Source organism: Leptopilina boulardi, unplaced genomic scaffold (genome assembly GCF_019393585.1).
Source record: "Leptopilina boulardi isolate dan_hultmark-lab unplaced genomic scaffold, ZJU_Lbou_2.1 LbouV2_169, whole genome shotgun sequence".
NCBI lineage: Eukaryota > Metazoa > Arthropoda > Insecta > Hymenoptera > Figitidae > Leptopilina > Leptopilina boulardi.
The window spans coordinates 1,034,894-1,048,350 of NW_026137717.1; the positions used below are offsets into that span (position 1 = coordinate 1,034,894).

The following is a 13,457-nucleotide window of genomic DNA, read 5'->3' on the forward strand; positions in this document are numbered from 1 at the left end:
GGAGAAATTTTGAGGTTAGAATCATTTATGGGGAATTTCTTTTGTTTCTCGATTCTTGCCATTGATTAGAAGCCGAAAAATCAAAAACCAAAGAAATATAAAAATATCTCTGCCTTTTACAGGCAAAATAAATTTCGAGGTGAAGAAATTTGAGGTTATGACGTTTTTAATTCAAAGTACAATTATTTCCCGATCCTTGCCATCCATTAGAATGTAAAACATTAACAACCAAAGAAATATAAAAATATCTCTGGTTTTAACAAGCAAAATAAAATTCGAGGTGATGAAATTTAAGGTTAGAATGCCTAAAATAAAAAAAAATCCTTGTTCTCACGCCTTGATGTGTAAAAGCTATATCAAAGTTAAATAAAAATGATAAATCTCAATTTCTACAGAAAAAAAAAATTCCAAGCGTGTGAAATTGAAATTAGACCGCAGTAAAAAAACAACACCTTAACCAAACTAAAACCCGAAAAAAGGCAGGTAAACCAACCTTGAAGCGAGGAAGTCGTAGTGCTTGTGAAAAGTTGTTTTGCAACAGTGCTCGTGACAGCAATCATAGTTGTTGGTCCATAATCATCGTTACTCGATAGAAGACTAAGACCTTGTGTGACTTGTTGACACATGGCTGACAAACTTTCATGGCCACTTGGCGATATCTCCGGTATAGGGCTCACTAAAAATATTTTTGAAAAATATTATTCCAAAATTTTTGCCCAATGTAATTCATGCAAAATAAAAAAAACTATTTCTTTAAATATATAATAATAATAATTATCATTATTATTCTCTTCTTTTTTTATTATTATTAATATTTTTAATATTAATAATAATTGTGCTGCAGAGTGCTGATATGCCTACAAACAACATGCTTCACGACATAGAGTGCTGGTGATAAAAAAAAATATAATTCTTTCTTTTACAATAAACAGAGAATATATTGTTTGTTTTTAATTTAAAAAACAATTATTGTATTTATCATGTCGTATAATGATGTTTTTATGACAAAAACAAAGGAATAGTATCGATTTATCGAGATATTTTCGATAAGTCGAAATAGTATTGATATATCGAAATAGTCTCGATATTATCGAAATATCGATATATAGCAAAAGTATCGATTTTTTGAGATACTTTCGATATATCGAAGAAATAACGATTTATCGAAATAGTATTGACATATTGAAGAAGTATCGATATATCGAAAAAGTATCGATATATCAAAATAGTATCGATATATCGAAATAGTATCGATATATCGAACAAGTATTGATATATCGAACAAGTATCAATTTATCGAAATAGTATCGATATATCAAAATAGTATCGATATATCGAAATAGTATCGATATATCGAAATAGTATCGATATATCGAAATAGTATCGATATATCGAACAAGAATCGATTTATCGAAATAGTATTGAATAATCGAACAAGTATAGAAACATCGAAATAGTATCGATATATCGAACAAATATCGTTATATCAAAACTTTGTCTTGACTATCAATATCGAATTCGTGAGTTGCAAGATCTGTACATTCATCGATATAATCGATTTTGTGAAAAGTTTGTTTCTTTTTCAAAGTAATCTTTACTACTACTTTTTTAACTACTTGGACCTACAGTAATATTAAAATTCGGGAACGATTTTATAAAATAATAATAATTATTATTATTATTATTAATTATTGAAATTCCTATAATTGAAAAATTGTATTTAAAAAAAAAAATTTATTTATCTTTTTTATTTAGAAAAATTTTTGTTTATTTGACAAAATCGATCCCAATAGTTATTACTATTTTAATAAGTTTAAAAAAAAATTTTAAAAAAAAATCATAAAACATCAAATTTAAGGGTGGCAAGCAGGCAATTAATATTGACGAAAGAAATTAGGTAATGACCTTCGTCATATCCATCGAATTCTGTTTTGTCAACGGAAACAAAAACAAACAAAAAAAATTTTATATTATTAATAATTATTTTCAAAAATTTTCCCTAATTTTTATATTTAAAAAAAATTATAAATATTTATTTCCTAATTATAGTAATTTTTTCTATATTTATATTTAAAAAAAAAAAATTTTTTTTTCCTTTTAATTTAAAAAATTAAAAATAAAAAAAATTCTCACCTGGTGGTTTCAGTGGTAAAAGATGTGACAATGCTGGCATTCGTGAAAGATCCGTTGGCTCTAAACTGTGACTTCGCGTGCGTTCTAAATTACTAGGAAGATCACTAATACGTAAACTTAGCTGTCGCTTAAATGGTGAGGCTTGATTTAATTGATTAAATCCGCGAAACGATCCTTGTCTCTCTAACATTGATGGTGTTGCGTGGGGCCTTTCAATTGCAAATGGATTATAGACGGGTTTCACTGGAGGTACATCTAAAAAGAAAAAAAAAATATTAATATAGAAACAAAAAATTTCAGAAAAATTAGTTTTGTGCCAAAAAATTGGTTGTATCAGAATTTAAATAATAAAAACATAGATTTTATGCCAAAACTTTGGTTGTACAAATTTTTGAATATTTCAAAATTACTTTTGTACCAAAATAGGACCGTACCAGATTTGATTCTGTATCAGATTTTTTTTCTGTGCCAGATTTAATACTGTACCAGATTTCTTTTGTAACAGATTTGATACTGTACCAGATTTTGTTATGTACCAGATTTGGTTTTGTAGCAGATTTGACTCTGTACCAGATTTATTTTGTACCAGAATTATTTTATACCAGATTTTTTTTGTACCAGATTTTGTTATATACCAGATTTTGTCATGTACCAGATTTTATTCTGTACCAGATTTGGTTCTGTACCAGATTCTGTTCTGTACAAAAATCGGGCCGTTCCAAATTTGGTTCTGTGCCAGATTTTTTTCTTTGCCAGATTTGTTGCTGTACCAGATTTCTTTTGTACTAGATTTGATACTGTACCAGATATTGTTATTTACTAGATTTGGTTCTGTACCAGATTTTATTCTGTACCAGTTTTGGTTCTGTACAAAAATCGGGCCGTACCATATTTGGTTCTGTGCCAAAATCGGATCGTACCAAATTTGGTTCTGTAAAAAAATTGGGCCTGTAACAAAATTGGTTTTGTACCAAATTTGGTTCTGTACTAAAATTGGATCGTACCAAATTTAGTTTGAACCTAACTTGGTTCTGTACCAAATTCTGTTCTGTACCAAAATCGAAACGTACCAATTTGCTTCAGAACCAAAATGCGATCATACCAAATTTAGTTTGCGCCAATCTTGGTTTGTACCAAATTTCTTTTAGTACCAAAATTAGATCAAATTAATTTATGGTTTGTACCAGAATTGAATTGTACCAAATTTTTACTCTAGAAAAAAATGTACGAAATTTGCATTGTATTAAAATAAATTTTTGTTCACTTTTTTATTGATCGAATATGGACTATTACTGTGGGTTTTTTTTGTTGTAATATCGAAAAAAGAAATAATTTTTTGAGGTTAGTTTCAAAAAAAATGAAATGAGATAAAATTTTACTGACCAACGGCCCGTTCTCGTGAATCTTGTAGCCTTTCGGTAAGGCTCGGTTGCCTGAAGCTGCCACTTCTTGTAAAAGTCGACGTCTTAGAGTCGAAGGTCATTGTAACTCCACATTCTTTGTCTCGACGTTGTTTCCTTTCTAAACAGGCTGCAAACGCACATCCCACTGCGTGACTCAGTCTTTCACCCTGTGAAAGGAATCGATAATTAATTGCAATGATAAAGAAAAGAAAACAATCGTGCCATTTAGAACAATCCATATATTGTCGATCGATTGGGAAATTTCAATTATTCACATTATATTTTACAATTCGAGGTGAGGCAAATATATACTATCGATTCTTGCCACTGAATAGAATTTAATTAAAAAGAAAAAAACGAAAATTATCAATATTAGTCGATTTTTGAGGGTAAAAAAAATTCGAGGTGGAGAAAAATGAGGTTAGGTTTACTTGTGAGAACGACACAGTGGTTTATCGATTTTTGCCATTATGTAGAACCCAATAGAACCAACAGAAACTAAAAATATCGATTTTCGAGAATTTTACAGCAAATTTAAATTTTGAGGTGGACAAATATTTTGAGGTTAGATTAAACAAAATTGTTTAAATCGTGTTTATTCACTTATTTTCTGTATAAAAAGAAATTAAGTGATATTAAAAAAATTGTAATAGAAAAAAATGGCAAAAATAATATTCAATTTATAAAAAAAATAATATTAATTAAAAATAGAAATAAATAAAAACTAATAATGAATAAAATAGTATTTAAAAAAAATTAAAAATTATGAAAAAAAAATCTGACTTACCGACTCCTTGAGAGCGAGAAATCCATGACACATCCACCGTCTGGTGGTGCCATCTCGACATATATAACTGAAACCCTTTTCATGATTTCGATCTGGAGCACAAAACGAGACTTTTTCTATCGTTTGATCGACGAGTAGACCTTTTGTTTCATCCTCGACTACCCTTAAACCATCGCCGGAAACATGAAGGGTGGCCCTGATGGGTTTCCGTCTCGAATTCTGCAAAATCAATATTCAATCAGACTTTTTTTTCATTCTTTTTTCTGCAAAATAAAATTCAACAAAATTTTATGAAAAATAAAATAAAAATTATTGAAAAAAATGTAATAAATATTAAAAATATTAATAAACAAAAAATTTATGAATATTAATAAAAAAATTTTACATTTAACAAAAAAAAGGAAATTTATTAATTTTTAGTTAATTAAAAATTTATTATAATTTAATTTTTTTTTTTTTAATTAAATTTTTTGATTCTATTTTCTAATTTTTAGTTTCAAAGTAATTTTAACTGTAAAGAGAATAATTATATAAAATTTTTCAAGATGAAGAATTTAAAATGAAGAATGACGCACGATGCGTTTAAATTTGTAATTTTTCACGGCTATTTAAATTCACGTATATAACTTTGTGGGAGTCGTTCTAAAAATGAAAGTCAATTTACACAAAGGGGAACATTTGAAAGGCCAAGAAAAATGAAACAATCAGGAAATATTTTTCAATTAGGTAATTTTAATTAATTTTTTTTTTTAGTTAAAAAGAAAATAAAAATTATGAAAATAGAAAGAAAATTTATTTTTTAGTAAAAACAGTAAAAATTTTAAAAATAGAAACAAAATTAATTAATGTAAAAAAAATATTTTTTCTTGACGTAAGAACAATTTTTTTTCCTCACTTACCCTAAGAACCTTTAAGGCTTCCTCGCAAACTTGCATTCCCCTCGATTCGAAAACTTCTACACAACCTAAGTACTGTAAAAAAAGAAAATATTAAAATTAACCTCAAAATTTAATAAAAAAAAATTATTATTATTATTAATAATAATAATAAATTATTTCTTTTTAATTGTTCACTTGTAAATTTTCACTTCTCCAAATATTATCACTTAATATTAATTTTTGTCAAATTGTCAGCCATGTAAACTTCTGAGGTGGAGCCATTTTGAAAATTTTTATCGAATTTTGATAAATAATGCAGAATTTTTATGGTTCACACGTCAATTTTCACCTCCCCGAATTCTATCACTTAATATTAATTTTTATTCAATTGGCAGACATGTAAACATCTCAGGTGGTGCCACCTCGAAAGTTAAATATCAAATAACTACCATAAAAGTCAAAAATAGAGGTTAAAATTTGCAAAAATTATTAACTTACAATGGCAAAAGTTGTTTTGAATATAAGAAAAAAATTACAAGTAATTAAAAATAATTAAAATATGCAAAAATCGAAAAAAGTGAGGTTAGGTTTTGCAAAATTTAAAAAAAGGACACTAAAAAAATTGAAAATTAAAAAAATAAGATAAAATAATTGAAAATCAAAAAATTAAAATAAAATAATTAAAAAATTATTATTCCTTGCCTTAACGTGAAATTGACAAGTTGCCGATCTAACGGCACTTTCATCAGCTTGCCACTGATGTGGTTTACTCGATTCCGGAACATGTGGATCTTTTCGTCTTCGAAAACTCTCACGAAAACTTCTCCTAAGACGCTCCATTCTTTTACCCGGAGATCTCTCCCTTTTCTGCAAAAAAAAAAACCAAAATTAGTCATCAATTTTATTAAATAATAAACAAATAGTAATTTTAATAGTAAAATTAATTTTTTAAAACCTTACAATTTTTTTCAAAAATTCTTGCCATCGAGAAGAATACATAATCTCAAAAAAAAAAAATAATTAAATAATTCCAATAACCGTGAATTTTACCCTCAAAAGAAAACTCGAGGTGGAGATTTTTTTTAGGTTATGTCAACAAAACTCTCAAATTTCAAAAGAAAGTAATTATAATATAGAGTGGGGAAAAAAAATTATTTTACCACCATCTCGAGACTAATTAGTGACGAAATAATAATAATAATGATAAAATAATAATAATAATGATTTTTTGATGATGTAAATTAATTTTGACGATAGCACAAGTGAAATTGATTATTTTTAATGATAATTAGCGAATTGGTTGGTAATTAGAGCAATTAAAATGAGGTTATGTAATGGTTGACAACTGCAAACGTCGTTATAACGAGGCTGGTTAATTACGTGGGTGAACGATTAGTTTCACAAAAGGGAGAGGGAGAAGTGGAGGGTTGGTGAACACGATGAAAGTGGTGGTGAAAATGACGAGATGCAGTTTACGCTACTCCTATGGTCATATCTCTCGTATGTATCTGACACCTCGTTTCCCCCCCCCTCTTTATCTCTCCGCATACGATATAATATTAAATAGATCACGTGTCTTTCAGTCACATGCCACGTATCGATTCCTCCGTTGGGAATTAAAATCTCTTGAATGCCACACATATATAACTTCCAATAACGTGACTCTTAACATAGAAGTATATTTTAAAATTAATTTTTTTGAAAAATTAACATAACCTAATTTTCATTTTTTTTTTTTGCATTTATTAATTACAGTATTTACCAATATTGATAAACAATGTAGAATCTTCATGGTTCAGTCGTCAATTTTCGCCTCTCCAAATGTTAGCACTTAATATTAATTTTTGTCAAATTGGCAGCCATGTAAAATTCTGAGGTGAAGCCATTTTAACAATTTTTATCGAATTTTGTTAAACATTACAGAATTTTCATGGTTCATACGTCAATTTTCCCCTCCGGAAATATTAGCATTGAATATTAATTTTTATCAAATTGTCAGGCATGTAAACTTCTCAGGTGGAGCCATTTTGAAAATTGTTAATTGAATTTTGATAAACAATGCAGAATTTTCATGGTTCACACGCCAATTTTCACCTCCCCGAATTTCATCACTCAATATTAATTTTTATCAAATTGGCAGCCATGTAAACTTTTGAGGTGGAGCCATTTCGACAATGTTTATTCAAAACTTTTTTTTTTAAATATATATCTTACAATATTGCAAGAGAAAAAAAATATTTTTATACACAAATTAAATAAGAAATTTAAAAAAAGTGAGGTTAGGTTTAAAAAAAATCGATAATTTTTAAAGGGGGAAGTTTGTCAATCTTGTGATTAAAGATTTATTGTTAAATTATATAATGCCAGGTATTTTTACAGGTTCCCATAAGGTTCACGACCCCGACGAATCACTAATGTCCATTTTTTGAGAGAGAAGTTTATATAAGTACCGAAGGGAGACGGACCGTTGTCTCATAACGTCCAACTCAAAGCCTGTGATCGAATCTTGAAGCCGGTTCCCAAAGATTCTTTTATATCAGAACCCCTCCAAGGTCTCTCCCCTAATTCGTAACCACGGATCTACCCCTCTAATAGGCACCCCTCGCGCTTAACCGTCGGGTCGAGACGCTCAATCCAATACAATATACACATAGGATTGAGAATTTCTTTTCTATTGCCCGCTGTGAGACGAGTTAATATTAAATCCCTTTTTTTTTCTTTTTTCAATATAAGATAAGTCATCAATATCATAAAATCATTGAAAATGGTTTTCTCTCATCTCGAAATTTAAATTTTTAATAAATCTGAGAAAAATTATTAAAAATATTTTATCATCAATTTGATACATTCTAGAAGATGGCAAGAGTAAGTAACGTTTTGGAGAATTTGTTTTTATTCATTTCTAAATGAAAAATTTCGTATGAAAAGTTATGGATTTTGAGGTTAGGAAGGAATGGAACTTGAAATTTTGATGTTCTAATTGATTTTACCCGATAATAATTTCGTAAAGTTACGAAAATTGACAAATTTTGGCAAAAATTCCCCCAACCTCGAGATTTAAAATTGCGATAATTTACACAAAACTAAATGAAAATTTACTGTCTTGAAATTTGTGAATTCTACGTAGTGGCAAGAAATTATTACAATTTGCAGAATTTAATTTTCTTATTTCTAAATAAAAATATTATGGAAAAACTCGTAAATTTTGAGGTTATGTACATATAGAAATGATAAATTGGAACAAAACAGTTAAATTTAGAAAAATAAATAATTTCAATAGTAAATAGTAATGGAAAATTAATATTATCAATTAGTAATTTGCAAATTTTAAGGTTATGTTCGTATAGAAATGGGAAATTGTGACAAAACAGGAGGAAAACGGTTCAATTTAAGTAAATAAATAAATAATTTCTGGCAGTAACTTTCAAAAACTCGTATTTTTAAAAAAAAATCCAATTTTAACCAAAATTCTCCCACCTCGAGTTTTAAATTTGCGATAATTTACACAAATCTTGATGAAAATACATCGCCTTGGTCTCAATAGAATCAGTAAAATGGCAAGAATAGATGCCAAAATGGAAAAAAAAATTTACTCATTCACAAAAAAAGATACAATGAAAAAACTCGAAAATTTTGAGGTTATGTAAGTATAAAAACGGGAAAATTAGCAAAAACAATAATGAGAAAAGTTTAATAACATCTTACGAAATAATAACCATGTTGATTTCAAGGTTCCAGATAATTTCTACATGAACTCATTTTCTTTTTTTTGTCTATTAACAAGTCTCGTTAAAGAAAAAAAAATTACAAATAAATAATTAAATTCTCACACTATTGTTATTTATATATATACAATTTAATGACATATGAAATCATTGAGGCGCGAACAAATCAGGATAAAAAAAGAAAAAGAAAAAAAGAATTCAAGACCTTTTTTCCTATACGGCTCGTTTATTTTTATCTTCCATTATTTAATCTCCTTTTATAAGATTGTCGATGTGATTCTATAAATAAATTACTTCGACAAAGACATATTTAAAACGCTCCTTACAATAATGACCGAGTTATTGGAATTTTTTTTTTTTACCTTTCACTTAATCTCAGATAACTCGATGATAATTAAATGAAATTTAATCGACAGCATGTGTTTGGAATACGTTTTCTTCTCATCTCTCTGAAAAAATGGTGGACAGAAAATGTTTTTTTTCACAGCTTTCAAAAATAAACAAAACAAAAAAAAAATAGGAATATCAATGACAATTGCCCTAATGGTTAAAACGTGCGAAAGTAAGCACTCTCAATGAAATCGGATTAGCATGTTTACTTAGCAAAGTAATAGGCTTAAACCATTCTTTGAGTTTAGAAATAAAAATAGTCGCGTGTGTATTACGAGAGTGTGAAACATATACACTTCTATAAACGTGAACGAGAGCACACACAATCTGCTCCACTTCAATTACAAAAGACCTTATCATTGAGCCCGATGCAAATAAGCACGTCTGTTCTGGTGATGATAAAAAAAAAAAAAAAATTCTGCATCCGAAGGGGGAGGATTTAATGTAAAAATAATTATTTATATAATAATTTCTCATTTCTTGTTTCTGTGTAAGTAAAAACCAAATTCCAAAAGTATTTCTGACACATTTTTTTAAGTCCAAAAGTATTTTTGACCAATTTTTTTGTAGGTCCGAAATTATTTGTTACTTATAATTTTTACAAGAATTTAACTGTTTCTGACTTATTTTCTAAAAGTCCAAAAGTATTTCTGACCAATTTTTTTGTAGGTCCGAAATTATTTGATACTTATAATTTTTACAAGAATTTAACTATTTCTGACTTATTTTCTAAAAGTCCAAAAGTATTTCTGACCAATTTTTTTGTAGGTCCGAAATTATTTCTGACTTCTAGTTTAACAGGTCCAAAAGTATTTCTGACTTCTACTTTCTGATAGTCCAAAAGTATTCCTGACCTTTTTTAAAGGTCCGAAAGTATTTCTGACTTTTATTTTTATATGTTCAAAAGTATTTCTGACTTATACTTTCTGAAAGGCCAAAAGTAATTCTGACATATATTCTATAGCTCCTAAAGTATTTCTGACAGTTTTTATTGGTCCAAAAGTATTTCTGACTTGTAATTTTTACAAGTCTTAAATTATTTCTGGCTTATATTTTCTAAAAGCCGAAAAGTATTTCTGACTTATACATTCTGAAAGTCCAAAAGTATTTCTGACTTAAATAGTTTTAAGTCCAAAAGTATTTCTGCCATTTTTCATAGGTCCGAAACTATGGCTGACTTCTATTTTTACAGGTCGAAAATTTATTACTGACATTTTATATAGGTCAGAAAGTATTTCTGACTTATACTTTCTAAAAGTAAAAAAGTATTTCTCACTTATATTTTTTATGTCTCCAAAAGTATTTCTGACCTATAATTTTTAAAAATTCCAAAAATATTTTGGATTTAAAATTTTTTTCAACTCCAAAAAATAGTTTTTATAAAAATCAAAAAAACGATTTATTTATTATTATTATTTATTATTTATTATTATTATTTTTTTTTATTATTTTCTATCGCAAATGATAAGTGTTACAATGTCAAATTGTCAATTAAAAAGGTGACATAATAAAATTGATATCACTTTATAACACACTTGGGTCAATTAAATTAAATTCTCTTAACGATTCTATAATGATAATCTTCCCCCCTTATTCTTTCACCCGGACGTTAATAAAAATGCGAGCTTTGCCATTTGGCCACTTGATTCAATTCCATCTGTGTGATACATTTTCATTCGAAAATTTCCGACGACCCGCATTATTGACCCTTTATTGTTATGTAACTCTTTATCCTCTTTACCCCCTCTCTATTTATTCAAAAAATTCAAAATACGTTTTTATTCAAATAAAAAAAAATAATAATAAAATAAATAAAAATTAGAAAAATAGATATAAAAGGTAAAAAAAAATTTTTTGACCCTTATTTATCACACTTGGGTCTAATAGACCCAAGGCCAATTTTTTATCAAAATACTTTTTTTATTTATCAAAGAAAATAATATATAAGAAAATAAAAAAATTAAACGGGATAGAAGAAAATTTGTTTTTGACCTTTATTTATCACACTTGGGTCCAATGGACCTAAGACCAATATTTCTTTTATTTATTACAATATTTTTTTTCTATGTATCAAAATAAATAATATATAAATAAAAAATAGAAAAACAGATAAAAGTAAAAAAAATATTTTTTGGTACTTATTTATCACACTGGGGTCTATTGGACCCAGGGACAATTTTTCGTTTATTTATCAAAAAAAATTTTTTATCAACGTAAATATTATAGGAGTAAAAGAAATAGAAAAAACGGATAAAAATAAAAAAGATTTTTTGGCACTTATTTATCACACTAAGGTCCAATGGACCCAAGGGCCGTTTTTCTTTTATTTATCAAAATATTTTTTTATTTATTAAAGTAATAATATATAAGTAAAAAAAGAGAAAAATGAAAAAAAAACATTTTTTGGTACATATTTATCACATTGGGGTCTAATGGACCCAAGGACAATTTTTCTTTTCTTTAACAAAAAATTTTATTTCTTATATAAAAATAAATAATTTGTCAATACATAAAAAATAGAAAAATAGATAAAAGTAAAAAAAAAAAATTTTTTTTGACCTTAATCTATCACTCTTGGGTCCAATAGACCCAAAGTCAATTTTTTTCTTTTAATTTAAAAAAATTACTCGAAAAAGTAATTAACGGAGATTTTTTATTTTTATTGTTTATTGAAATTGTCGTCAATTATTATACATAGATATAGAAAATGATTTTTTCCTGATGACAGGAAACCAATTTAATGATTCTGGGACAACGTGACCTTGTTCGAAGAGAACAATGAGGTAATTTTATGAAAAAGATAAACAAGTCCAACGGCACTTTATGACTGAATCATCTCCTTGGCCTGTTGAGAATGTCCGCTATTTTCAGACATACTTATATATATATATATATTCATATAATATTATTATAATAATAAAGAATCGACTGACTTTCTTTTCCTTCGTAGCAATTTTTTTTTTTTAAATGACGTCTCATAAATGACTCACAGAAAAATGCAAAAATCCCCTGTTATAGTACGTGTATCTTCTTTTCTTTTTTACTTATTAACAATATTTAAAAAAAAAATACATAACAAAATAATAAAAATTTAATTAAAATTTTTTTTTATATTAATTTTTTTATTACAAATTTTGTTTGTATTAATTTTTTTAATAGTACAAATTTTTTAATATAACAAATTTTTTTTATATTAAAATTTTTATTAAAAAAATAAAAATAGAAATAATTTTTCTGTTGATTTAAAAAAAATGAGAATTACAAATTTTTATAAAAATAAAAGGGGGGGGAAGAATAATTTATTTTTGGAAATTTGACATCGTCGAGACGAAAGGGGGGGAGAGGGGGAAGAAACGAAACACATCATTGGAGGCCCCCATGGCAATATTTTTTTTTTTTTAAGAGAGAATATTTGAACTCTCCCCCTGACAGGTTATTTGTGAAATACAAAAGATATCTGAAGAAAGAAAGTTATACATTTCAGAGCAAAACTAATTTCACCCTTATTTGTAACGTGAAATGAAGTTCGATGACCTTCATCAAAAAAAAAAAAAATTGTTTTTTATTACAATTTTATTTGTATTAAATTTTTTTAACAAAAATAAATTTGTTTTTTACTACGATATTCTTAAAATAATATTTTTTTTCCTTTCCCGAATTTTTCTATATTTAATATTTTCCTTTTCCCCTTTCCCGATTTTTCCAATATTAATATATTTCCTTTCCCGAATTTCCTAATATTTAGTATTTCCCTTTTCCATTTTCCGAATTTTCCAATATTTATATATGTCTCTTTTTCCTTTCCCGAATAGTCCAATATTTATATAATTCCTTTCCCGAATTTTCTAATATTTAGTATTTCCCTTTTACCGAATTTTCCAATGTTTAATATTTTCCATTTCCAGAATTTTTCTTTTTTTCTATTTTATTAATTTTCCATTTTTGTATTTTATTTTTCCTAAAATTTCCCTTTTTCCAAATTTTTCAATCTGTAATATTTCCCTTATTTTCTTTTTGTCAAATATTTCCCTTCTCTATTAAATTATTTTTCTATTTCTTTATTTCCTTAATTTTCCTTTTCGCCGAATTTTTGCATTTTTGTATTTCATTTTCCCCAGAATTTCCCTTTTTCCAATCTTCA

General features: G+C 27.0%; 1 protein-coding gene across 3 annotated transcripts in view; it reads right to left on the minus strand.

Moving 5' to 3' along the window:
- LOC127277519 (protein numb) overlaps positions 1-13,457 on the minus strand; it is a 101,828-nt gene that overhangs the window by 9,662 nt on the left and 78,709 nt on the right. For all 3 annotated transcript variants that reach the window (XM_051298710.1, XM_051298711.1, XM_051298709.1), the window contains 6 exons: positions 5,904-6,068; positions 5,223-5,294; positions 4,324-4,542; positions 3,517-3,703; positions 2,134-2,388; positions 494-676 (listed from right to left, as the gene is read on the minus strand). In XM_051298710.1, the coding sequence (XP_051154667.1) occupies positions 494-676; positions 2,134-2,388; positions 3,517-3,703; positions 4,324-4,542; positions 5,223-5,294; positions 5,904-6,041 (1,054 nt within the window). In that variant the 5' untranslated portion in view covers positions 6,042-6,068. The remainder of the gene's footprint in view (positions 1-493; positions 677-2,133; positions 2,389-3,516; positions 3,704-4,323; positions 4,543-5,222; positions 5,295-5,903; positions 6,069-13,457) is intronic.